This window comes from Equus asinus, chromosome 14, assembly GCF_041296235.1.
Source record: "Equus asinus isolate D_3611 breed Donkey chromosome 14, EquAss-T2T_v2, whole genome shotgun sequence".
Taxonomy (NCBI): Eukaryota; Metazoa; Chordata; class Mammalia; order Perissodactyla; family Equidae; genus Equus; species Equus asinus.
Genome location: NC_091803.1, coordinates 4059028 through 4082401, shown reverse-complemented (window position 1 = coordinate 4082401; position 23374 = coordinate 4059028). Strand labels below are relative to the sequence as shown.

The following is a 23374-nucleotide window of genomic DNA, read 5'->3' as shown; positions in this document are numbered from 1 at the left end:
CTTGTTCGGTTTCGCTCTCGCGACACCTGAGCTGCTTTCAAACGCTGCTGTCCACTCAGGGTGGCAAGAGGAAAGTAGAAGACTAGGGGTTTTTTAAAAAGTGCACAATTTCTTCTGCACTCAGATTCCTCTGCAGGAGCCTCAGCTCTTGCTCCATTTTAAAGACGAGGGGCGCACTTGTAGCTGACGCCCCACGGGGATGCTTCACGCAGGAAGGACAACTGGGCACGCACGCGGCTCCCCTTCAGCTGGTAGGTATACATATACCTGAACGTTTTACAGTTAAAAAATGTTCAACATGGTATACCTTCTAATTTCCCATTTTAACCAACTTCTTCAGTTAACAGGTCAATTCCCAGTTTCCACCATGTTGGGGGCCTCCCGTGGGACTACGTTCCCCGGCCACCGCCCTGCAGAGTCCATAAGAGAGTCACGTGGGCCCCGCGTCCGGCTGCTGGAGGAGCCTTCCCTGCACAGAACACTTCGCTGCAAACACAAATGCTGAAGGACCTCAGGGGCTGCGCCGTGTTTGTGAGTAAGCACAAGCCATGTGACAGCCTCATGAAATACACTCACAGGCTCGTCACCAAGTCCATACATTCTTGTGAGTTTTGGGGAACATACAGAAAAGTAGTAAGTCCTTCATTTTAAATTAAAAGTTAAATAAATGAAAGTTTAAAAAATGAAAAAGAAGATGCTAACAGATTTTTTAAAAGTAACGTTTATAAAAGGAGAAGCAGGTAAATAAACTGCGATTCGACTCTTTGGATGAGCATGAGGATATAGAGAGACAGAAGGCTCGTATCTTGAAGGATGCGGGACACAGTCTGGCAGAGGCTAAGGGCACTCGTCAGAATGGAGCGGTCTGCGCAAACCGCTGAGAAGAGAAACAGAGGCGAGTCCGGGGCACGCGGGGGAAGGCGAGCAGGTACAGGGGCCAGAGGGCCGAAGGCTGCGACACGGCCAGCTAAGGGCCCTTGGTTTTGTCCTAGAGGCGCAGGACGCTCTGGGATAGCAGGCACAGTCGCGGCCGGACTGAAAACACCGCGGGTGGGACACAGCCCACCTGGAGGTCTGCTCCCCCGAGCGCGTCACCCACCTGCCTGTTCAGCTTCACGGCCAGGATCGTGTTGGAGTAGCTGTAGTTGCAGATCTCGGTTCCTTTCTTAAAGTGGCAAACTTTCAGCTTCCTGGGAGCTTTGAGGCTAACGATGGCCACTAAGCTGCTTGAGAACAGTCTTTCTACGATGCACACATCTTCAGTATCAGCTGAAAGTAGAAGAGAAAAAATATATGTATGTATCCACGTCAACAGGCACCATGCGCTCACACACGCGAACAAGGGTCTAACGTAGACTTATGGAGAGCAGGGCACCGCTGGGCTACAGGGCGGGCGCTTGGTGACGCAGCCCGCTCCCAGAGCACAGGCAAGTATGAACAGGGGCTCTGGGGCACGCAGACCAGGGTCAAACCCAATGCTTACGAGCCACCACGCGCAGGGTCTCCCTGCATTCTGTGTGGAGGGCCCCCTCGGCTCCAGCACTGCATCCTCAGAGGCCTGGCCCTCGGTCCACTCTGTCCAACAGGGGCGGCCCTCCTCTCTCTTCTCGAGCATCGTCCTCTCCACTGCCCCCCGGCCTCACCTGTAATCCCCTTCGTTATGTGCTCCCTGGGTGCTCCTGGTGCATACAGTGGGACGGGAGCTCCATTGGGACAGGGGCCTCACTTTCTGCTCCTAACTGGATCCCTGGCCCTAACAACAGCAGCTGACAGAGGACGGGCCCCCGCACAGTCTTTGAGTCTCTTGATCGTTCTAGTCTCGCTTTCCTTGCGTGTAAAATGGGGATCACAGCTACTCCATGGTACTGTGAGGAGGGAATTACGGAGGACAGCCCACAGTCAGCACTCTACGCCCATGAGCCCCGCTCCCACCGAAAGCGGGGACACCCCTCCTCAGAGACTGCGGATTAGAAACGCTGTGTGTACAGCATCTTGCACAGAAAGGAGCAGACACAGCACACCCTCCTCAGCTGCTCCTTCCTTTCACCCCATCTCCACTGATGTCTACACACGCTCCGCTCTCCTGAGTCCTCCCTTTGGTTTACGAGTAATTCCCTGGGGTGAGTTCAGATCTAGGAGCAGAGAGGATTCTGGAATGTAGGGAAATCAAGAGGCAAGAATCTAGACGATTTCCACATGCAGCCTGTCTCCACCCGTGCTACAGGAAGTCAGTGGTGCCAGGTGTGTCAAGCGTGCCCCCATTCACTAATCCCACCACCGTTAACTGTGGAGGCCACACTCTCTCTACCTGGATCTGAGTGGGGCACAGAGGACAGAGACAACCAGATGTTACAGCCCTGGGGGCTGGGAAGTTCTAGCAAAGTTTCCACTGTGATAAGAACCCCCTGTATGAAGACACACATCAGCTGCGGGAAAACGCACGGGTCAGTCACTCCAAGGTGGATCTGATAGCCTCCTGTGCTCAGCACAGTGCAGGCGCTAATGTGCTGGGTGCTGGGCAAAGAGTCACATCCAAAGCGACAGAACACACACGTGCAGAGAACAACTCTAAGATTCCACTGTCACTTAGACTGGTCAGGCAGTGAAATCAAGGGCAGGAGTCTGAGCTCTCACAGTAGTTTATTCATGGCCACTGTGACACAGACATCACCGCTCCTCTTTCCCGCACAGCAAACTAACCTTTCTCCAAAAATAACAGGTGCAAGCCCAAAGTTTCCCAGCCTGGCAGCATCTGAGAGCCGCCAGGCCCTCCCAGGACCCGACCCGCAACGGAAGGGGGCAGTCAGAGTGAGCCCGGAGCACACGACGGAGGGATCCTGGCCCGTTCTGACTGAGTGATGTGTCTCGCGCGGCACACTGCCCAGCCCACGGCAGTGCTCAAACACAGGCCAAGCAAACCCAGAAGAGACTGATACGTAGCCCTGGAATGTTGATTACTGCAGTAAAAACAACTTCCTGCAGGACCAGACACTCATGTTCTTTGATCAGTCCTGCCTTTCCTCAGGAAGTCGACGGGGATACCAGATTATGACCGGAAGCCTGCCTGGTGAGCAGCGGGCCTGGCGGATCAGGAGCCGGGCGGATGGTCTCCAGGGCTGTGCCCCAGGCCGCACCCCTGTTTCTCCAAGGCAGCTGGCCGCTCTGGTCTGGCGGGAAGAGGGCCCTTTCTCCATCACTGTCCAACGTGTCACTCTTCAGGCTCCCCCCTTCCGCTTACCTCATTCTTTCTTTAAGATTCAATAACTGTCTGCGGTGCCCTTAATCAATCGCATTCCCTGCTCATTGTGGCAGTTATCACGTTATCTCTGGTGATCTGGACAACTGTTCCACAGTGGTGTCCCTGCCAGGCCCAGGGTCCAAGGACAAGGCACGTGTCTGCCTGTTCACACTGTACCCCAGATCTGGCACCGCCTGGCATTAGAGGAGCTAACTACACATTTGTTGGGTGACTGAAAATGGACCTCGTGATTCGATTTTGGGTATTTCCCAAACTCTTCAAAACACCAGTAAAAAAACAAAAAACCCCCAATAATCTCTTGAATTGGGTCATATCTAAAAAATGGGCTAATCTCATCGTGATATTCTGTTTCAGTGGTGAAGTGAAATGACTGCGGGGGGCGACATCGGGTAGCAAAGTTGGCCTTGGCAGGTTCAACTGTGCTCCTCCTCACACCGACCTCGGGTGAGCGCACGGCGCCACACACCTTGGTGAGCAGCGGGGACGCCCCGGGGACCGGGAAACCACAGCCTGACAATCAGACTCTCGCCTTGGCGCCGCTGTTGACTAGTTATGAGACCTGGGACCGACTTCCTCAATCGTGGAATCAGAGCCGGCCTTCCAGCTTTATTAATTCTAGGACGGGGATGTACTGAAGGGATCACGCGTATGCAAAACCGAATTTTCATTAAACAAGTAAACTTTATTTAAATTCACTGCCCCCATCAGTTAATCAGCGGTAAAAAGAACCTTCTTCCAAATACAGCCGATCCTCGTCATTCACAGATTCTTTATTGCGAACCTGCCTGGTTGCTGGTGTTCACTGGCAATCTCTGAAGCGAACAGCTGCGGTGCGTTTACAGTGATCCACGGATGCACAGGGAGCGGTGAAGGGCCGGAGCTGCCGGACGCAGCTCCCAGCTGAGGCGGAACCAGGCGACACTCTGCCTTCTTGCTTCTGCTCTCATACTGTAAACAGCTGTCCTTTTCGTGGTCTAGTTTTTGCATTTTTGTGCTCTTGGTTGGTGACTTCATAGTTTAAAACGGCCCCCAACCAGAGTGCTGAGGTGCCAGCTCGTGCTCTAAGTGCTCGAAGGCTGCGACGTGCGCCAGAGATGGTGCGCGTCAGATCAGCTTCCTTCAGCATGAGTTACAGCGCTGCCGCTGAGCGTTCACCAGACGAATCAACAGTGTGTGTTAAATAAGATGCCTTTAAACAGGAACACACGGAAAACAAGGTCACACATTCATGACTCGATGCAAACGCCGTGAGCAGAGGCTCACCGGAACCCAAGCCCAGGAGCAATGGTCAGGATTCGCTAACTCAGCGTCCACGGCAGCTTTACAGAACAGAACTACCACGCCGCAGAAGCCACTGCATGTTCTTCAAGGACAGATGCCCCCTGCGTCGTTTGATACAACTGCACTTATTCACTTCACTCCTTCCACACGTCATCACGTGCCCACTAGGGTCTGCTCCAGGCAGGACGACACACTGAGTGGTGGAGATGACCAAGGGCCGGCCACCATGGGGCCGAGGCTGAAGAGAAATGGGCCCAGGGCTCTGGGGGGCACTCGCAGTTCCAGGTCGGGCAAAGGAAGGCCAGCAAAGGAGACTGAGTAAGAGGGAAAACCAGGACCACGTGACCTGGAAGCCAGCAGGAGAGAGTGTCTGAGGAAGAGACAAGTGGTCACCTGTGTCCAGTGCTGCTGGGGGCTCAGCTGAGACGAGAACATCCACTGAACCTGGTAACATGGACGCTATCTGGAGACCTTGACCAATTCAGATTTTAAAAATCATTTTATTGAGGTCATGTTGTTTATAACATCGTGTAATTTCAGGTGTACACCATCATATATGCTTCTGTACAGGCTGCATCCTGCTCCCCTAACAGCCCAGTTTTCGTCCGTCACCATACATACGTGCCCCTTTACTCCTTTCTCCCTCCTCCTCTGGTGACCACTGATCTGTTTTCCTCGTCCACGTGTTTGTTTACCTTCCACCCGTGAGGGAAAGCATACATTGCTTGGGAGACCCTGACCAATTCCGCTGGCGAGGTGGAGGCAGAATGAATGTGACAGGGAGGTGAGCAAGGGAAGAAGAGTGTGGGCGCTGAGCAGAAGTTGTGTTATGAGAGATGCAGAAATGCGGGGAGGAGCTGGGGGCCATGAGTGCTCATGAGTACGGTCAAACGTAAGATCTGTAGGGTCAAGGGAAATTTGTGCTTTGAAGTACACGGGCTCCTAGATGTGCTGACAGCGAGACTGACACCGCAGGAGACGCAGGCTAGCTGAGGGAACAAGCCACTTCACAAACTGGAAGAAGAGGAGATCCAGTAGGACTGGTCTTCAATAGGATGAAATCTCTTTCTTCCCATTTGAACGGGAGGGAAAGGAGAAGATGGTGCAGATGCAGGTGGGTTGGTCATTTGAAGGAGGAAAGATAAGGGATTCCCCACTCAAAGTATCAGTTTCTCTCTGAGGCATGAGGAGTGGTTATTAGCTTTGAGGGGCCCAGAGGCAGGAGGTTTAAAAAGTGAAAACAGTAGGAAACAATCGCCTCGGAGATAAGCAAATACAGTTATTGGAAACATGTAGGACCACTGTAGGAAACATGTAGGCACTGGTGAGTTTCCATATGACGTTGCGGTAATAAATTCAAATTCAACCAGTCAGGAGAAAAATCATATCTATACAACAGATACAGAAAAAGCATGACAAAATTCAATGCTTATCCTTGGTGAAAACTTAGAAACCTAAAAATAGGAAGAAACTCCTTCAATTGAAAGGACATTTATCAGAAATCTAGAGCTAACATCATACTTAATAGTGAAAATAATGAAGTCCTCCCTTTAAGACTGGAAACAGGGCAAGGATGCCCACTCTCTTCACTCTGTACTGGAGGTCTTACACATTGCAATAAGACAAGAAAATAAAATAAAAAGCACAAGGACCAGAAAGGAAGATGTCAAACTGTCTCTATTGCAATCTTAAGGAATTTACAAAGCAACTATTAGAACTAATGATTTAGCAAAGTCACAGGATATAAGCTTAAAATACAGAAATTTTTATAGACTAGCAACAAACTGGAAAATGAAATGAAAAAAATTCCATTTACAACACTGTCAAAAACCAAAATATTAGTAATAAGTGTAAGAAAAGATCTAAGATCGTCATACCAAAAGCCACACAATATTACTAGGAGAAATTAAAGACAATCTATATAAATAGAGAAACATATCATGTTCATGGATTAGAATATTCAATATTGTCAAGACAGCAATTCTCCTCAAATTCATCTCTGGGTCCAATGCAATGCCCAGCATAATCCTAGCAGACGTCTCTTGTAGACAATGACAAACTGATTTTACAAGCAGAAAGGCAAAGGGTCTAGAACATCCAAGGCTATCTCGAAAAAGAACAAAGTTGAAGGGCGTATACCACGTTATTTCAAACTTAGTACACAAAGCTACGGTAAATCAGACAGTGTTTTACTGGTATGGACTGACAAACAGATCAATGGAGAAGAATAAAGAGCAGAAACAGACCCACTCTTCCAGGATTGTTTTTAGGCACCAAAGCAAGCCAATGAGGGAAGAAAAATCTTTTTGACAGATGGTAGAACAAGAAGAATCCATCAGAAAAAAAAAATAGCCTTGACTTATACCTTACACCATACACCAAAATTAACTTGAGATGTACTATTAAACTAGACATTTTTAAATTAAAGCTTTCAAAGAAAACATTGGAAAACAGCTTTACAGCTTGACAGTAGGCAAAGGTTTCTCAGAAAAAACACCGAAAGCAGAAATCATAAATGAAAAAATGGATAAATCAGACTTCATCAAAATTCAAAATGTTTGCTCAAAAGCCAAGACAAGTCACAGACTAAGAAAAAAATATTCACAAAACTTATCTGACAAAGGGCTGGTATCCAGAATATTTAAAGAACTCTGACAAGTCAATAATAAAAAGACAACCAAATTTAAAAAGGGACAAAGGTCTGAACAGACATTTCACACAAGATCTACAAACGGACAACAAGGACACGGAAGTGCCCAACATCATTAGTCATGAGGGCAATTCAGATTAAAGCCACAGTGAGCTATCAGGATACACACATCAGAATGGCCAACATGACAAAGACTGGCCGCACCAAATGCTGGTGAGGACGCAGAGCAGCCAGCCTGTCCCATACGGCACTGGTGGGAACACACACTGGGATAGCCACTTAGGAAACTCTGACAGTTCCTTATAAAACAAAGCACATGCTCCACTCCTAGATGTTGACCTAAGATAAATGAAAATGGGAGTCCACCAGAAGATCTGTACAAGGATGTTCACATTTACTCATAATAGCCAAAGACGGGGAAAAGCCAGATGGCCATCAACAGGAGAAAGGACCAACTGTCACATATTCATAAACAGGGCAACTGAGACATGCGACAATAGGGGTAAATCTCAAAAACACTACCCCGAGTGACAGAAACCTTATCTAGAGCACATGCTGCATTTATATGATGGTCAAGAACAGGCAAAACAAGCTTCAGTAGAAAAACCCAGAACACTGCTTGCCTCTGAGGCGGTGAGAGAGCGGAGACCAATGGCGGGAGAGTATGAGGAACTTTCTGGAGTGATGGTGAACCTTGATAGGGGTTCAGGTCACACAGATGTATGCATTTGTCAAACACAGAATGTTTACTTAAGACTGTACATTCCGTTGTATGTAAATATTACCCGAAGAGAAAAGAATGAAAACACTCAACTCTAGTTAGTAATATTCACGCTGAAGCAGCTAAGGGAACATGTGCTGACGTCTGCAACGTACTGTGCAAGGCAGACACACAAAAGAAGACGGGCTGATGCACGGACGTGTGCGAGGATGAGTACAGTGAAACGTTAAGGACAGACCCTCAGTGGCGGATTCAGGGCTGTTAGCTGTAAAGTACTTTCCACTTTCCTGTGTGTTTGAAAATTTCCCTTAATAAAATGGCAGAAAAAGAGATTATTATTAACATAATTATTATATAATAATATATAATAATATTAATATAATAATATATTATTCATTTGCTTAAATGCAAGTGTAGAGAAAGTGAAAAACTAATGGGTTATGCTTATCTTTTCCACCTAATTATAAGTTTGAAAATTTAGTTTTTAGTTTTTTTTTTTTGGAGGAAGATTAGCCCTGAGCTAACTACTGGCAGTACTCCTCTTTTTGCTGAGGAAGACTGGCCCTGTGCTAACATCGTGCCCATCTTCCTCTATTTTATATGTGGGATGCCTACCACAGCATGGCGTGCCAAGCGGTGCCATGTCCGCACCCAGGATCCGAACCGGCGAACCCCGGGCCGCCGAGAAGTGAAACGTGCGAACTTAACCGCTGCGCCACAGGGCTGGCCCCTTGTTTTTAGTTTTAATGAAAAAAAGAGCAGATGAGATTTCTTTTAAAATTTCAAAAACGGGGAAGAGGGAAGGTAGTCGCAGCATAGCTATTTTTACTGCAAATATTCATCAAAGAGAACCGTAGAGGGAACCTCCACATACTCAACACCTGGGTTTAACAAATACTAACTTGTTGCCTCTGAGCTTCAACCGTTTTTTTCTTTTCCGAAGTTAAAAAAGAGCAGCTCATCATCTTGACACTCACCCCTAAGCACTTCAGTACGTCCATCTAAAGAAAGAAGGACGTAGCAAAATATCTTTTCCAGCTTATGAATAAAAGTGGGAGATGTCTTACATCAAAACCATTCCAGGTAGATCAAGCATTTACTGTAGACACAACAAAGAAGAGAGGAAAACCCCAGAACATTCTATCACCCGGCACAGGAAGCAGCTCCTGCACTCAGAAGCCCCACAGGAGCGGACAGGTGCATCTGAACACACAACACTCAAGGATTCAGACAGCAACCAGACCACAAACAAGGTCGCAAGGCGAACGGCAATCCAGAAGACATATCTGCAACCCACGACAAACAGCTAATTTGCTAGAAGTCAGAAAGAGACAAAAGATCTAATAGAAAAGCAGGCAAAGGAAAGAAGGAAGCAGTTAAAAAAAAAGCCAACGACTACATGAAAAAAAGAGTTCCATTTCAGCTATGATTTAGGAAATGCAAAAAAGGCGAACGCACGTGTTTTTATCTCACCCGTGTAAATATTCAAACGCTTGCTACCGCCTAGTGCCGGAGGCAGCACGGACGCACAACTGGCACTGGCAAAGAACACTACCTGCCTTCAGGGCCCCCTGGCAGAATCTGGCAAGTTTACAGTGTTTATCTGTCCACTGTATCTTGCCAACTCCAGGAATTTCTCTGACAGGTGTACTCACAAGTGGGCAACACAAAGATGCCCAGCCAGCACGCCCACCCCTGGGGTACCTGTCTACTCAAGGGCAGTGAAAACAGGTGTCCACACAGTAACCTGGACACAAATGTTCACAGCAGCACTAGCCACACAGCCCCAAAGTGGAAAAGACCCGAACGTCCACTGACAAAACTTGGGACATCCATGTTGTGATATTGCCGAGCAACAAACAGAGAGGAAGTCCCGATACGTGCTCCAACACTCTAAGTGAACAAAGCCGGCCACACGCGGCGGTGTTTATCTGAACCGCCCAGAGACAGGTCCCCACAGGCAGAGGGGAGATTAGCGGCTGCCCAGAGCTGAGGCGCGTCGAGGAAAGTGGGGAGTGACTGCTAATGGACTCGGCTTCTTTTGGAAATGATAAAAATGTTTTCAAATCAGATTATGGTAGGTTGTACAACTCAGTCAATATACTAAAACCCACTGAAGTGTACACTTAAAACAGGTGATTTTTATGGCATATAAATTACATCTCAAAAAAAGCTGTTAAAAACACATACACACACACAGGTAGACTCTTGCGGAAATCTGAATTTTGGCCAATATATTCAGATCTGGCGTAAGAAGCACTGGGTGGCAGGGACTTTGAATACTGAGGTGTGCACCTGTGAGGAACAGGTGACAGAGACGGGGCAGAAACTAGGTGTCAGGGTGGGACCACACTGAGATCTTTCCAGAGACCACGTGGCCTGGATGCTAGCGCACACACACGTGAGCTGCATGGGGTCTCCCAAACTGCCGAAATCATATACTAAACCCTGGGTTTTCTGCGGGAAACATCTGTAACTCTTATCAGATTTCCACAGGAGCCAGGAGCCAGAAGAAAGCCCAGGCCCCTGGCAGGAGGCAGATGAACCACCACACCGTCACCCACACATTTTTGTCACTACTTAAGAAGTGATAACAACACAAAAGGATGCACTTCAGAGTTCCCATAAGTCCTAGGAGCCAACTTGCCTAGAGCTTTTTAGGAATACGCCTTTCATAAAGACTTATCATAGACACTGTTAGTGGTTTGGGTTGGTTATTTTTCTACCGTGTTATTTCAAGAAGCTCTTTACCACTGTTGGAGTACACCTCACTCCCAAGAGAACTTTAAACACAGAAGCACACACGGAACCCAGAGACCCAGAGTAGTCACTACCCACTAAACTCAAGTCCACACAGCCTGCCCCTCCCACGAAATAATGGCACATGACGAATGAGGCTGATAACTAAGGCTGCTGCAATCAAATGCAAAGCATGAGAAACAAGGCTGCTTGTCTGTAATTATTCAAGGTGGCCTCCCGCCAAGACACCAGCGCCAGGGAGCACTCAGGCTGACCAGGAGGAAAGCTGGAACATAAACTTCAGTGCCCTCGCTGTCTAAGGCCTCGCTCTCACGGCCTATTCTAGATGGCCTCTGCCAGTTTCTGCCAAACCTTCTTCCTAGAGATTGCCTACCCAAAATGTAATTCAAGAAACAAATTATGTGATTCAAGGAAGCATGCAGTTCTGCTTCAGCTGGCGCTAATGAGAGCTGGAGACGATGTACTTCTCCAGTGGGACAAGGGAAGAACAAAGCCATGAGAGAACCGAGAGGACACGCTTCCAAACAAGGCCGTCTGCCGGAGCCTGGAGCTCCAGAGAGAGGCGGGCTGAGCGCCCCATCTCCCACTACACCTGATTCAGGCAGAGAGCGGCTCCTGGAGTTTCTCCTGGCACGAGTCACTCCCATAAACCTCACTGAAGTTCACAATCCCACCAGCGCACGGTCTGGACATCTCCCAGACCTTAAGCTGCAGATGACGGCCTGTAAAGTCTTGATAAAAGGTGCGATGTGTCTATGGGGCATTTCTGTCCTTCAAGCAGCTCTGGCCCCTTTTGCTAAGGTAAGGAAGGTCTGCTCATGGTTAGTTTCACAACTGAATGCCTCACGAACTATGTTTTCCTGGCTCAGAAACTTTTAAAACACAAAGTACACAATGTAGAATCTGAAAAGCCAACTTTTCCTTCTAAACTTCTGTGATATTTTATAAATGATAAATCTATAACCTTTATTTATTTTCCCTAACAAGGTAGGGTTTTGCTGCAGTACTATTTCAGGGAGAGAGACCGCGTAATTGCACATTACGTATCTTCAAACAGAGGACACACAGGAGAGAATGATAAAACAAACGGGGCACACAAACAACAGGAAAGCACTGGGGGTTCTTGCAAGTTTCCATTAAGTTTGAAATTACAACAATATCGATAGAAAAAAAAAATCTTCCACTGCTGCTGGGCAAAGGATTTTTTCTGTTTAAATAAACAAAAGAAGAACGAGCAAATGTCAACCTTGCTCTTCCCCAGACCAGCTCTGGCTCCTCCTCTCTGTCACGAGAGCAACAGTGACCGAGCACAGATCTGACTATGGCGGAGGGCTGGGAGGTACGAGGGACAGCCGATCCTGAGCCTGGGCCAAGGACCGGGGCGTCAGGATTGCTCTCGGCTTTGAGTCTGTGCGCAGAAAAAGCCAGAAAGCAAGCCTGACTTGGTAGCTCAGCTGTTTTCTAAGACACAATCTGTTATCCACTCAATGAAAGCAGGTGAAAGAGGAAAGGTGGATAACGTTCCAGGTGCAAGACTGTAACAGCTCCAGGTTAAAGGCTCAATCCTCGAAAAGTGCTTTGTCCACTTCATCACCTATTTTTAAGAGCCAAGGTTCATTAAGAAGAACAAAGCAATCTATGTGCCACCTTACCATGTCGGTTAGTAAATACCTCCTGTTTTAACACCGCTATCAGGACATCACCTTTTGTTCCATCAAAAACCATTGAAAATGAGGCACCAAAAACCAGTAAACTTCAAGGAAACAGACTAGTCATTAAACCGATCGATCTGAGGGAGAATAAAGACCAGGTTTTGGTATTCCTACACCCTTTCTAAGCACTGGGTCTCCAAATAGGGGGCAAATTCCTGTGGATTTCAAAACAGATGACTCCAGCCACTGCAGCAACAATTTCACAGCACACTTCCGGGCCTCGTCTGGAGGGAGATTTAACAAAGGTTTCAGTCATTCATAAAGGCCCCACGGAGTCCTTTTTCCAGAGATCAGCTGGCCCTCTTTGAAGGAATTCCCCGTAGGGAAGACTCCTGTGTGGGATCAAGGGAAGGCAGCCAGTGTGGAGACTCAGAAACCTGACACCCACTTGAGATTAGCAAGCAGAACAGTTGACAGCCATCTTATCACCCAGACCACACCTTCCAGCCACACACCAGAAGAAAGGCTTTTGGGAGAGTTAGTAAGCGTCAGGAGGCAAGCCTGAGGATAAAAAGGAGTAAAATCTAAGGCAGCGGCGGCAGCAGCCATGGGTCCTGACAACTCCCTACAAGGACACACAGGGGCCTCGGGGAAGGCAGCCGGACGGAGGCGAGGGGGCCCCGGAAGGCGCACCTAAAGAGAGCAGGCAGAGGACCCAACGCCCGAGGCAGGGCCTGGGGCTCCAAACACCTGGGACCCCTGGGGGCCACAAGAAGTCCACAATTCCAAGTCACTGGCACAAAGAGACAACTTTTCTCCTGGTGTCTTCATCTTTTGTTAATGGGGGGGGAGGTGATACTTATGTCTGTGCTTGCTTGTCATTGTGTCCCCAGACTAACATCCGACACCAATATATTTACTTGCTCTGTCTTCCTCCATTTAAGCGTGTCATGAGAGCAGGAACTCTGTCATTCCAGCATCTCCACGACCAGAACAAGGCTGTCACACGACAGGTCCTCAATCAATGTTTATGGAGTGACTGGAACTAAGAGTGAATAACAGATGTCTATTCACATTAATTCACTGAACCTCCCCATCCTTAGGAGATATTAATGGGTAAGCAGAATTCCAAAATGGAACACCAAACCACAGTGACAGCAAAGTTGATAATGCTGGAACACCCAGGAAGGAGGTCCTGGCCTTGGTAATAAGGAGGAAACCCAACGCCCCCAAACTGCACGCTCACGAAGATGATGAAAATGATAAGTAGCCAATCTCCCCTGAATCCATCCCCCAGTGTCACTAATCACAACAAATCCACTGTGAACACTGAACTCCTCAATTCTCCATAACAAGGATTCCTAACTCAGGTCAGGGCCCTGGGCAAGCTTCAGGGCTGCTCATCACGCACAGAGAAACGTTCACCAACCACACATCTGACAAAGGACGAATGTTCGAACATACACAGAACGCTCAAAACTCAACATTAAAAAAAACAAATCACGATTAGAAAGCGGGCAAACACAAGAACAGTCATTCCACCGAAGAGAATACGCAGATGGCAAATAAGCACATAGAAAGATGTTCAACATTGTTAGTCATTACAGAAATACAAATTAAAATCACAACGAAATAGCACTGCACACATCTATTAGAATGGATTAAGAAACCTGTGATAACACCAAATGCTGGCCAGGCTGCAGAGGAAGTGGATCACTCAAACAGTACTGGTGGGAATGTAAAATGGCACAGTCACCCGGGAAAACAGTTCGGTAGTTTCTTAAAACAACAAACATACAGCTACCATGTGACCCACAATCGCACTCTGTGACATTCATCCCAGAGAAACGAAATCAGCCCACACAAGCGCTGTATATGAATGTTCACGGCAGCTTTACTGGCAACAGCCCCAGACTGGAATCAGCCCAGACCCCCTTTACCAGGTGAACGGTTAAACAAACCTCGGTACATCCGTATCGTGGAATACTGCTCAGTAAAAAGGAATGAACTATCGACACACAACAGTTTGCATGAATTTCCAGGGAATTTTATGCTGGCTAAAGAAAGCAATCCCAAAGGTTACATACTTCCACTCATGTAACATCGCTGAAATGACAACATTTTAGGAACGGGAGGCCCATTAGTGGCTGTCAGGGATCCGGGCTGGGGCTGGGAGAGGCAGGTGTGGTTATAAAAGGGCAACAGGAACGCCCCTGGAGTGTGGGACTGGCCAGGGACTCGGTTGTGGTGGAAACAAGAAGCTGCATGGGTGTTAAGACTGTAGAGAAGTTACACACACACACACACACACACACTACTAGTAAAACAGGGCACATCGGGATGGAGACAGGGATGACACCAATGCCGCTACCCTGGTGGTGATACTGGATGACAGATTTGCAAAATGTGGCCTGTGGGGGAACCTGGGAGAAGGGTACGAGGGATCTGTATCATTTCTCACGACCACATGTAAATCTACAGTTACCTTAATTAAGGAAACAGTTGTGTTTCTAAATATAAAAATAAACAACAAAACATATTACAAACTCATTTATATAAAACAAAACGAAGCCATACACACAAAAACAAAAGTATATCTTTACATGTATGCGGGAAGAACCCAAATGCTTTCCATTACATACTCCCTGGGGGAGGTCTCTATTCAGCAGGCACTACTGTACACACATGCGCACACGCACACGAGAAAACCCAGAAGCTGAGGTCCAGAGATGAGGTACTCTATGTGACGTCACACAACAGTGACTGTGCCAGAAGTTGAGTCCACGACCCCTCTGCAGCTCCACCCCGCCTCTGACACGTCAGGGGCTCAAATGCCACACAGTGACAACGGAAGAAAACCAATCATTCCCACGGGGCTGTAAAATTTTCAATTTTCTGGAAGCCCTTTATGACAGAAACCTAAATGGTTTAAAGGGCATTAACAAAGAGGAGAAATTACGCAATAATACACACAGTATGATGTCACGTATTGAAAAGACAACCCATAAAACAAGCATTTCTCTAGGGACATTTCTAAGTATGCAGAGGCACAGAAAGACACCTGGGAGAACAGAGAGGAACTGCTCTCTCTCGGCCCCGCTCGGTGGGACCGAGGTGAAAGAAGGGCATCGGTCAAGGGGCATTTGGACATTAACCACATTCCAATGCAAGGATAACTTGTCTATTTTGTTTAAGAAGGGGGAAAAATAAAGCAAACACTTACTGCATTCATAGATCTGTTCCAGCTTATCCACAGAAGAAAGGGAGAAAAATTTATAACCGGACTTACTACCAACAGCTAGGGACCTGCAAAAAAGCCAAATTCAGAAATAAGAGCTGATGCGTGTAGACAGCGACAATGCACAGACTAGCTCCACGTTACCAAAGGGCAACCGTCACCTCTGCCACAAGTTAGCACAGCAAGGCAGTGTGCGCAGTGTGCGCCAGGCGGGGGGCGGCTGGGCAGAAGGGAGGGACACGGCAGAGCAAGATGTCACACCTCGTAGCCAGGAAAAGGTGAAGGGCAATAAAATGGACAATGTTTTTATTTAAAACCTGAAACACTTGAAAGATAAACACGACACAGAAATGAAAGTAATCAGCCCTAAACTAACGATCCCCTCAAAACCAAGTGGGGTTTCTCAGGGGGTTTCACAGGAGACACATGCCCAGTGGATGAGAGTCCATAGCTAAGCTAGCTCACACTCTAAATTCTAAACAAAGATGTTTACAACTTAGGTGGACGACGATATCTTGCTGCATTTCAGTAAGGCCGTAACAGACGCAGCTCAGCCACTACGTGATGCTAAGGCCGAGCAGCGGGATGGAAACTACACAGACCAACAAGCTAACTAGACTCTGGAGCCCGAAGACTACACGGTTGGCCTAAAAGGAAAGAGCGAAGACTCCATTTTGCTAGGGATGTCTGTGAGATTCACCGCCCAACACCAACACCTGCTTTTCTAAGAGGCTTCGAGGGAACTCCAGAGCTCTCCAGGTCCCCTAGCACAGGAGAGCTGGGACACTAAATGAAGTATTTCCTCTTAGAAGATTACTACTCTCCAGAACGTGACTGACCCAGGAAAAAAAACCACGAAGAAAGCACAAGTTTCAGAAATGGAGAGGATGAGAGAAGAACAATGCAGGAAGTGGTGGGACGTGCGAAGAATCGGGTACTGGGATCGTTTTTGTATTTGCCGTCTGGGAGAACGTGACAACAAGTGGAGGAAGAAGGTAAACCAGAAAACTGGTAACAAGGATGACAGACATTTCATACCACGAGGATTTGTACACCGTGATAAAAATCAGGGCTAGCTTAATGACCATTTCATCTATTAAAAACCTGAGATTTCTAATCTCTCTTTCACACACATGTAGAAGAAATATATTCCAAGAACAGAGTTGCTGTAAGCACTACGAAATTTTTACATTGCTCCTGGTTCATCTTAGCAGTATAAACAGAAACAAAACTCTACCAGCTCACATAATTTTTCTTTGCAAAAATACTTCACTATGTTGACTTAACGGATCAATGAAGTAATGCGATATTGATACCTGTAAATATTTTCAGAAGTAATAAAGGAACCACCAAAACTACAATATCCAGGAAGGCTAAAAATAAAACAAAATCTCAGCAATCTACAACTTTTGGGAAATTGGTGTACAGGAAAATGTTTTCCAGATAACTAAGTGTTGCTATTTTAAGCACCAAAACCTTTTTTCCCACCATTTCTGATTTAAAAAAAAAAATCATTCTTGTATTATACACTTTCCTGTGTTAAGACAAGGGGACAGGAAATTCTCAACACTGTCCTGGACTCACATTATTCAACAACTTATTATACTGTCATAATATGGTGACCCACTCAGACCCTAACAGGAGTTGAAAGTTCCGTGCAGCTACCAAACAGGCACACTGGAGCCCTGAGTTTATAAAACAGTTTCTACCTTTTGCTTTGCGGACAGTTGTCACTTTTCCTGTGACCATCCTACCATCATTAACAGCCCCTCTCCCCTTCTACTTTCTTGTTGACTTGAAACCAAATCACCAAGCTTATTAGTCTTATATATAAAATAAGCTTAGAGAGGGCTTCTTCCACAGCCAAATTAATGAGCTTTAATTAATTAAAGAGAACCCAGCATCCAGGGTCTTAGCTGTGCTCCGATCAGGCAGAACTCATTAAAACTAGGCTTTGCTGCAAACATCAGAACCTGGTTGTGCTTCCAGATATTCAGGAACTGATTTAGGAAATCAAATACCTTGGCTGGAATTTTAATCATATGGTTTATAAAACTGTGCACCCCAATCAGTAAGAAATGTAAGCAAAAAATATCCCAGTTATGTTTTGGTATGTATATTTGGTATAGTAAGAGATATACTCTACCAATGAAGGCAGACATTTTTAAAGGGTTTGATATTTACATCTCAAACATCAACCATCAGGTTCACACAGCCTTCTTTGGAGATCCTGCTTTTAATAATTTCTCATGGTTTGCCTGACCTTCCAATGGCAGGCACGTTGGTGGGAGAGGTACAGTACAGATACGTATGTGATGGCCCTAAGGAAAAATCTTATTCTTCAATAAATGTTTACGTGGTAAGGTTTTTTTTGAGGTAATACAATGAGATCTTTTACTGACAAAGGGAAAAACTAGCAAACCATAACAGAAAAAAGGGATTTATTTACTTGCTCCCCCATTTCACTACTAGTCCCCCGCCTTCAATTGCGCCTGGTGTCAGAATCCAGAGACCCCCTGTCTGCTCTCGAGGCGAGGTCTCAGTCCTTCACAGGGTGGGAGAGTGTGGCTGCTTCTGAAGCACGCTCTGAGTGGCTATTTTTACCGCACGCGCCCTCTCCCCTTCGAGAGCTTCCCGAGACGGCCAACCCTGAGCCTTCTGGGGATTCTGCATTTAAACTAGGTTGGTTCTCTGCTTTCTCCACTAGCAATTTAGGATCTGCTTTCCTTTACCACTTGCTAGCTTGCAACATTTTGTTGCTAGTGTCTCCTTCATTCTTCCCATCCTATGGGTCTAAGCCTTTTAAAGTAGCTTTTTAAATATGGCAATGATTGACATTTTATTAGGGTTTTGGGAGGGAGCCAAAATAAATGCTGGTGTTTGATCTGCCATCTTTAACTGCAAGTCTCTGTTGCTGAACTTAAACTTGAGGGTTCAATATCTAAAAGATAGCAATTTCCACTAAAAAATGAAAATGTGAATCAGATCTTTTTCTTAACTCATTTTCCTTTTTTTACCCTCTTACCAATGATCGAAGGCCATAAAGATTTCCCTTTTCATTATCTTCTTCATGAAAGAGCCATACTTGATTATAGGGTTACGTGGAACAGTCCACACCCATCAAAAGGAAGCACCCCGAATGATGGGTTGTCTCCGGAGCCCCCTCAGTAAGTGTCTGGCTGTGACAGGCCCCTTCCCTCCAGCTCACAGCGTCTCCAGCCCAGACTGCCACCTGGATGTCCCTAAGGCCTTTCAGACTCCACAGAATCCAAAGCAGAGTTCCTCTTTCTCTGAGCCGAAACCTTCTCTGACCGCTCTCCCATAACATTACCAATCTTCACCAGGAACCCAAGCCAGAGACTTGGGAGCGAGCTGAACGTCTCCCTTACACATCACGCACGTCCACGGGCCACACTAAGTCCTGATGGCTGACCAGTCTCCTTTCCACTGGCCACGGCAGTTGGACAACATCCTCCTCAGTGCCTGCCCCACCCTCCTCAAACACATCCTCCACACGGCAGGTAGAATGATCCAGAGGGGCAAGGCTGAAGGATCCTGAAAGACCTCTACTCCCAAGGCCCTCAAAGCGCTGCTGAGGACAAAGGGGAGACAAGCGACCTTCCCCGAGCATTAACCAACCAGGGAGACCCCGCTGAAGACAGACAGGCGCCCCTCGCTGCCGCTACAGTGTCACGGCCCCGGATGCTGACAACACTCACTCTGCAAGCAGAGGACTTGGAAAATTGAGGCCCTTTCTTTGGTCTACCCCTTTCAGAAATGCAGCTTCAAACAGACGCTGCCACACCACTGACCTCCCACCAGCTCGGTAGTGTCTACTGACGCTGCCACAGATTCAGTGGGAATGTGCCACTTATTAATTTGTTAACTTCGATTTCAAAAACCTAAAAATCCCTCCAAAATAAGCCTTCCAGTGTTACTTTCAGAAACTAGGATTGGGACTAACCAGTCCACAGCAAGATGACAGAGATGTGCTATTCGGTGCCTCTTTCACTGCTCTAGCTAGAAAAAAAAACGGTGAAAAACAAAGAAAACTTATTTGCACTTTTAGAGTAAGAACCATATAAAAAACACCACAATATTTGAAACCATATTACTACAAAAAGGAAGGCAGGACAGATTTACTTTGGTGTGTAAGGAATATTCCGCTGTGATGCATTACTGTACAACATACATGTATCCTATTAAGTGAAATGGCTTCCAGATTTTCTCAGTGAATACAGTGAGTGTGGATTCTAGACCAATACTGTTTGTCTAGTGAAGAACCGTGTTCCTCTACTAAAATAAGTTCTGGAGACGGGCAAGGGAGGGAAAGGCATAAACTGTAAAGCCTTTCCCTGGGAACTTTTGTATTTCTTTCAAGTGCAGATTTAAAACAAGTTAAAGTCATTTTAACCAACACACCTTTAGTATAACCCGAACTTACTATTCCTTACAACTTATGTTCATAATATATCAAGGTCTCTTTGGCAAGTCAAAATCATGACACAGAAATCTTCTCTTGAACTAATAACTTCAGGACTCACAGAGGAATGGAGAAGCAATTTTCCAAGTGTGAGAAGGTCTTATGTCAAGCCAGACAGACTGACACCCTTCTATTATATAGGAAACCTCGTAGCCCATTAGAAATGACAGCAAAAGAGAATGCTTTCTTCTATCTGATTTCCTTTCAATAGGAATGATTAGTGAAAAACTGTATGAATGATGGAAAATGTTTTAGAAATTCTCTAATTTACACAAGACATAAAAAAACCATAAAGCTACAATTTCTTACCAGTCTCAAAATACTAAGGGCTCAAAAACCAAATCACAGTGCGTCTAAAATTTCCTATCCCCTACCTGGATTAATATAATATAGTCTATTCCAATTATAACCACCTGCAACAGGTTGTCCCAACTGTTTTTGCTGTACTGGCTTTTGGTCCTATAGAACACTACAGTATTCGGTAGTTTTCATCTTTAAAGACTGCTATAGTATGATGTAAAAACTCACTGTCCTCAGAATCCTACCCTGTAAGTAGAAAAAACAGCATGGCAGAGTGGAAAGAACAGGAGCATTCAGGAAACCTAGCATCTAGTCCTGCCCCCACTGCACTGGTGACCAAGTGTAAGACGCAGGCACAGCTCTGAACTTCGGTTGCCTCATCTGTGGCTGGAGCAGGTGATCTGCTCCCATACAACTCTCAGGACAGCTCCACTGTGGGACCGTCTGCACTGCTTTCACAACTCGGGGAAGGTGCGACCGAGCAGCCACGGCGTACCACTGACGGGCTGCTTGCCATTCTACAATTAACTTTTAATTAAAAAAATATATATATACATCTCATTTTCTACTTTGCTGATTCCATTCGGCCAGTAACCACTGGACCAACTACTCAGTATGAAGCCAATGACCCACTCCTCCTCCTCTTACATCACTTCCCCTTACTCACTTCCCAAGATGGCTCTCCTCCCTTCCAGTCCCAACTCATCCCTCCTTCTCCGGAAACCTCCTCTATTAACTATCCTCACAGGTAACCTGAGACAGCCTCGGAAGAATCGGCTTCAAAGCCAGATGGGTTTGGACAGCCAGCGTTCCAAATCCACGGGGTGGCATCAGGGGCCCATTCCCTGTGCGCCGAGACTCCTAGGGAATGACTTCTCTGCCACATCCCCCCCACCCCGGGCTCAGTTTCTTCCCAAGTTGGAGGCCAAGATTATCGCTAAGTTATTCCTGCTGGAGGAGGACATCAAAATCACCTGCCAAAAAGAACAGCGAGACAGGAAGAAAAGGACGTAAGAGCGGGGCAAGGGGCCCTGAGATGAAGAGCAGCCGAGGCGAAGGGCCTGAAGAGGGGAAAGAGCGGGGTGGGGGGAAGAGGGCTGAGGAAAAAGGGGAAGGCGGATGGCATGGAAGGAAGAAACCACTCCCACCGCTCCAGAGGCGGCCGAAACAACAGGTCAAGCCGCGAAGTTCTGCCCCAACTTTGGGAGAAGTGAGGGTCCCAAGAGAAAGCCTTCCCGTCGCCGGGAGAAATACCCACCCCCATCACCTCCCTCGCCCTGGGATCGCCGTCCCAGGAGAGCGCCCCTCCTCCCAGGCCCCGGGGACGCCCCTGCCCGCCTCGGGCCGCCAGCAGGCCGGGCCTCCCACCCCCAGAGCTCGGCGTGGGCGGCCTGAGACATCGGCCCAGCCCCCCGACTCCAGGCCCCTGACCCGACCCCGGCCCGACCCCAGGCCCCTGACCCTGACCCGACCCCCGACCCCGGCCCCCGCGCGGCCTTACGTGTTGTCCTGGTTGAAGTTGGCGAAGAGCAGCTGGCCGGCGCCGGCCTCGCCGCTCTGACTCGCCAGGTTCATGGTGGGCGCGCGGCGGACGGGCGGGCCCCTGGGCCCGGCCGGAGGCTAGCGCGCGGGAGGGCGGGTCGGGCGCGCTCAGGGTCGGCGCCGGGCCCCGCTCGCCGCCCCAGTGGCCGCCACTCGCTGGTCGGGAACCAACCGCCGCCTCATCCCAGCCCCGCTCTTGTTTATGCTCCGGAGCCGGGGAGCCCTGCGCGCTTGCGCGGCCCCGCCCCCTCGGCGCACGGCCTCTCACGGCGCAGGCGTACGGCGGAGGTCCCGCCCCTTCACCTCTGGCCCCGGCTCGGGTTCCGGTCGAACACGCGCACGCTTGGGGACGCGCTGGGCTCTCTGGGCGGGGCTTTGGGGGCGTGTCGAGAACCGAGCATGCGCACGGGGAAGAGTAGGAGCTTGGTCTCCCCCCCCATCATTTTATTACCTTTAGGAGAGCCCGTCGTGTGCCAATCAGCGGCTGTTTCTGTGCGTTATCTTATTTGGTGTTTATTGCGACCATGTGTAGAGAATATTGTATTCCCGTTTTACAGATTTGAAAACTGAGGCTGCGAAATATTAACTTATTTGCCTAGTGCTAGATCTGAGACCAGAAACCCAGCTGCTTCTCCAGGGCCCAAGCGTTCTGGGTCCTTTGGAGAGGTTTCCAGCGTAAATTTGTTCATTCATTCAATAATGTTTAGGAAGCGCCTTCCATGTGAACTAAATAGGCTTCCTCTTTTCCCTCAAAAAAGTTACACTGGGGAAGGTACTTAAACACGGAGCCAGGGTATGATGAGAGCACATAATGAGGTCTCTTGATCTAGTGCAGCCAGAGAAGGCTTCCTGGAGGAGATGAGACCTGAAGTTTGAGTAGCAGGTAGCTAACCTAAGGGAGCGGAAGCCTTCTGTATGGCAAAGGTCCACGGCTGAGAGTGTGACCTGTCCAAGGACCTCTGTGCTCAGTCTGAGCTTGGAGTATGATGGGAGACACAAGACAGGACTTGACTTGAGAAATAGGTGGCCAGATCAAGCCGGGTGTTGTTAAGATACCTTAAGCAAGAGATTGATCATTATCTGAAAAGCAATGTGCTGCCGTTGAAAATTCTTAAGCAGGAGAATGGGATGATCCAATTGGTGGGTGCACAGTTTGTGTAGCCACAGAGTCAAGAATGCGTTGAAAATCACTGGGGAAAGAATGGTCTTTTCCGTGAAAGGTGCTGGCTCCCCTCCCTCACACCATGCTCCGAAATTAATTTGAGATGGATAATGATCTAAATGTGAAAGGTAATAAAGCTTCCAGAAGAAAACATAGGAGAATGCCTTCATGACTTTGGGGTAAACAAAATCTTCCAAAGAAGTTCTTTAAAAAGCACGAACCCCAAAATGAAAGATTGGTCTTCATCAAAATTAAAGACATCTGCTCGTCAAAAGAGACCATCAAGAGAGGTTGAAAAGGTAAAGCTCGGGATGGGATACGTACGT

At 47.6% G+C, this 23374-nt stretch overlaps 1 protein-coding gene across 3 annotated transcripts in view; it reads right to left on the bottom strand.

Moving 5' to 3' along the window:
- The window catches only part of WIPI2 (WD repeat domain, phosphoinositide interacting 2), a 34281-nt gene extending 12124 nt beyond the window's left edge, over positions 1-22157 (bottom strand). Inside the window, exons 1-3 of one of the 3 annotated variants that reach the window (XM_014865070.3) lie at positions 21846-22157; positions 15547-15629; positions 1100-1269 (exon numbers count right to left, since the gene is read on the bottom strand). In XM_014865070.3, the coding sequence (XP_014720556.3) occupies positions 1100-1269; positions 15547-15629; positions 21846-21919 (327 nt within the window). In that variant the 5' untranslated portion in view covers positions 21920-22157. The remainder of the gene's footprint in view (positions 1-1099; positions 1270-15546; positions 15630-21845) is intronic. The other 2 variants (XM_014865072.3, XM_014865073.3) reach the window with 2 other exon arrangements.
- Between the last annotated feature and the right edge of the window lie 1217 nt (positions 22158-23374).